The 3742-nt window shown below is 55.5% G+C and overlaps 2 protein-coding genes across 2 annotated transcripts; one reads left to right on the top strand and one right to left on the bottom strand.

Annotated features, from left to right (window-relative positions):
• Nucleotides 1-796: 796 nt before the first annotated feature.
• K437DRAFT_82278 (uncharacterized protein) lies at nt 797-2840 on the bottom strand. Its single transcript, XM_013384297.1, has 8 exons — nt 2668-2840; nt 2289-2607; nt 2141-2233; nt 1786-1863; nt 1580-1718; nt 1409-1500; nt 1313-1335; nt 797-1242 (listed from the first exon to the last, which is right to left on the bottom strand). The coding sequence occupies exons 2-8, from the start codon at nt 2546-2548 to the stop codon at nt 905-907; spliced, it is 1023 nt and encodes a 340-aa protein (XP_013239751.1). The 5' UTR covers nt 2549-2607; nt 2668-2840; the 3' UTR covers nt 797-904.
• A 395-nt stretch (nt 2841-3235) lies between these two features.
• On the top strand, nt 3236-3667 carry K437DRAFT_271362 (uncharacterized protein; the record flags this gene model as incomplete). Its single annotated transcript, XM_013384296.1, has 1 exon — nt 3236-3667. The coding sequence occupies one exon, from the start codon at nt 3236-3238 to the stop codon at nt 3665-3667; it is 432 nt and encodes a 143-aa protein (XP_013239750.1).
• Between the last annotated feature and the right edge of the window lie 75 nt (nt 3668-3742).

The raw sequence follows: 3742 nt of genomic DNA, 5'->3' as shown, positions 1-3742 counted from the left end.
CACCCTTCAGGTGCATCATCCTTCGAGGCGGTAGCCGTGATGCGATGTAGTCGATGTGGGAGTCTCTGGAGAACGAGCAAGACGAGGGGCTCGCTGGGGAGCTCTTCCAGGCAAGTTCGTTCGAAGTCCCTGGAGGCGACTACAAGTCCTTCTTGAGCGCAACGAGAATCGTCATTTGCAACGGGCAGAGTACAAGGTCATCTTCATTCTTTGCGCGGTTGACTGGGTACAGGGACTCGTGACTGTTATTCCGTTGCAGATGTTGTTCTACTATCTTGCGTCCGTTCGTCGGTCGCCTCTTCACTATTCCTGGACTGACAGTCCTTGTGCTTCGTTGCTGTAGCTCTGCAGTTGGCGCCAATGTTGCCAGCCTCGTAACTTGGCCAAGTCCGGCGAGCAACGTGTCCCCAATCTTAGTCGTTCTCAGTATACGCTACTCAGTTCCTGCTCACCGATTTGCAGTCACTGTTGAGTGACGGTGAGAATTGATAAGAAGGAATAGTGCAACTTCAAGTCGTAATCGTTGACTAGGCTGCCTTACGGGGGCCCAGGAATGTGTGGAGCTCACGGTATACTTGAACTCAGGTTCACGCCCTCGATGAATGGACACTCTTAGCAATTTATAAACGCTGCCTGTGGCCACCGTGTATGTGCCGTCTCTTATTGATGGTGCTGTGCTCCTGCCCATTAGCCAAGCCAAGCCTATGCCGGACGGGAGGCTTCTGAAAAGTCGTGTACTCCTGCAAGGAAAGCGACCAAGCCGCGAGGGAGTTGTTCAAACCCCCGCTCACCGTCACACTAAGGCAGCGCGTTCCCATTGAAGCGGAGATTCTCTCTCTCAACCATCCATGATTCACGTTTCCCATGGGTACAGGTCTGTGCATGAGTCTCTGCCAGTGGAAGGTCACAACAGTTCGACTTTGTGAGCAGTATTTGAGATCAAATGGGGCTTTGTCTCGAAGAGAGGCATCACGCATATGCCGGACAAGACCGACGCTTGACTGAAAACCATGCACCGGCGGGAAGTCCAGCACTGAGTATCTCTGCCGCGGCTCCAAAATAAGCGCCTGCTGGCCATCGGCGAAAAGAGGCAGGCCTGCCAGATCCGACGAGAGCTTCGGCTATAGGCGTTCCAACTAGCGAAGCGACCCCAACTTGCATACACGCCAAACCCAGGCGAAGACCAATGGATGCGACGTGGGGGATCAAGCGATGAGACGGTCGGAAAGTAGAGAGACACGACTGCCCGAACAGTTGAAAGCGATCATCAGCACCCCATTCTCAAGGCACATTCTGACACCCTTGCACTCACTCGATCCTGAAAAGAATCCATAGCTATAAGGCGCAGAACCAGTGTCTGATCAGCCTTCTGTGCTCTCTCTATCACTCTCAGCAATATCTCACTCACAGAATTGCAAAGACGACGATGGGACCAGCTGTTGTGCAGGCTGGAAAGGCGAACAGGAGTGCCGCTGCCGCCGTCGTACAGTGCACGTAGAGCTACCGTCCGGGAGATAAAGCAAATTCAAAAGCGCAGCAGCTTGATGAGCGTGCTAACGACCTGTGCCCGCTCGCTCACCTCATACATTCCCCAGTGGTCGGCTAGATAATTGGGTATGAGTCGCCCTAGAACACTTGACACGTTCAAGAGGGACATCAACCATGAGGCTAGGTCTGGATGGATGCCTCTGTCGAGCGCAAACGCTTCGATTGCAAAACTGTGGAGCCGAGAAAGGTGAGCGAACCGTGAGCTTGCCGAACCGTCACCACCCTAGGCTCACTCACATGGGATAGTAAAGCCCAAGGGACACGACAAAACCGCTTGAAATGGTTGTGACATACGCCGGATCGCGCAGTGGTGATCTGATTGTAGGGAGAGGGGTAGCGTCATTGGAGCTGTTGCCTGAGCTGGACAACGTTCCTACATCTTCCTGAAGTTCTTCTTTGCCGTGCACTTGGTGAGGAGCTTCCTTTCACCGTTCCGTACCGGCTCCTGGATCAGAAAGAACGCTGGAGGAAGGCAACCTAGTACGATGAAGCCACACACTCAAACTGTCCAACCGAATCCTAGTGGCTGGAATAACGTGCTAGCTAGAACCGAGAAGGCAAATCCGCCAAGAGACGTGCCAGTCGTACTTACGCCATTGCCAAGCCGCGCCGTTCGTTGAAGTGTTGAGACACCACTCCAGACACAGGCAAGTAAGCGAAGCCCAAACCGGCGCCCATGCCGATGCTTGTTGGAAGTGTCAGCCGTATGTGTAATGTGCAAGCTTTACGCTGAAGCTCACCCTTGACTTAAGAGGATGGGAGCAAACATTCCTGCCTGGCACAGGCTTAGCATAAAGAAGGCGAAAATGAAAAGCAAGGTGCCATAGGCGATGGTCACACGGAATCGGCCCGCGTCGAGGAGGAAGCCACCAACGATTCCCAAGCTAGTCATGTGTTCAGATGGCGAGTGGGTCCGCGGAAAAGAAGCAAATGGATAGGACAGTGAGCTTTGTGTTGGCAGTGTAGGCGCTGCCAAATCGCCGCTTGCCGCGTAACACATAAAAATTTCAAGAATAGCTGCAGACTGCCTATCCACGAGATGCTTGAGGAAGAGTATGTCTGCGGAAGGATGCATATTGAGCGTACGACGATGGGCGGAGACTCGTATGCGGTACGCACACTCAGCCAGCTATTCTGATAAACCGTCTGATAGCTGCCAAAAGAAGTGACAGCTCTCACCATGGTAAATTGCAACAACCACGCACCGGCGACGGTGAGCCATCCACGGAGCCCTCCATCTACCTTGGCCAAAAAGTACGTCGTTGTGCGGAGGTGGAGCTTTAGATGCCCTCGTTCCTGTATCGAGGGGGCGGCCGGGCACGATCTCCTCAATCTCTTGGTTCTGTATTTTGAGGCGTATTGGTGTGCGTGTGAGTTTTTATTGTTGTTTTGGGGAGAACGGGGGAGATCGAGGGGAGGTGATCAGGATGGTGGGTCAGAGGGTGGTCGAAGGCATCAGTTGTTCGAGCCCAGTTATATTCGCCTCTCTGGATAGCAATGTGCACCGGAGGAGGAAGGGGAGAAAGGGCGGAGGGGGGAGAAGGCGGGTCTCGAACCCCTACGTCGGGGCTTCCGAAGGAGCGGCTTGCATTCAAGTCCTATCTAATCTAAAATGCTGCACTAGCGTGGCGCTCGCCCGTATTCAGCACCCCTACACAAAGATCCAGCCCGGCATATCACATGCCGCATGCGCAGCCGCGTGCCTACTACTACCACAGCAGCGCAAGCGCGCTCGGAAGACCCCACCTACAGCAGCGCTCGTCCCTGCACATGGCCAGCTTCGCACTGGCGCACCTCGCTCCCGCGCTCACTCGCCTCTGCGTCAGCGCTTAACTCTCCGAGCCCACGCCGCGGCTCGGCGGGCGCGCCGGACTGCACAGCGCCAGCGGCAGCAACAGCGGCGGTGCCAGCGCAATTAGTACGACCAACGCAACTAGCGCGCCGCTACTCGCCCATTTTAGTCACGTCATCCCCGCTCGCGCCACATGCCGACCTGTTGTCCCTGTCGCCATCGCCCGCGCTCGGACGCAGCCTGCAGCGTCTCAGCCTGCAAACGTCCGCCTCGGCGTCGGGGCGCAGCAGCGCGGTGGCGCACAAAAAGCAGCAGCTTCAGCTTTAGCTGGAGCATCGCGCTCGCTGCTTCTGGGCATCAAGGACACTATTTCCAGCAGCTGCATCTGCACGTCAGTTCCGC

The sequence above is a fragment of the Tilletiaria anomala genome, assembly GCF_000711695.1.
Source record: "Tilletiaria anomala UBC 951 chromosome Unknown K437scaffold_233, whole genome shotgun sequence".
Lineage (NCBI taxonomy): Eukaryota > Fungi > Basidiomycota > Exobasidiomycetes > Georgefischeriales > Tilletiariaceae > Tilletiaria > Tilletiaria anomala.
Note: the sequence above shows the minus strand (reverse complement) of the source record. Positions and strands in the feature narration are given on the sequence as shown.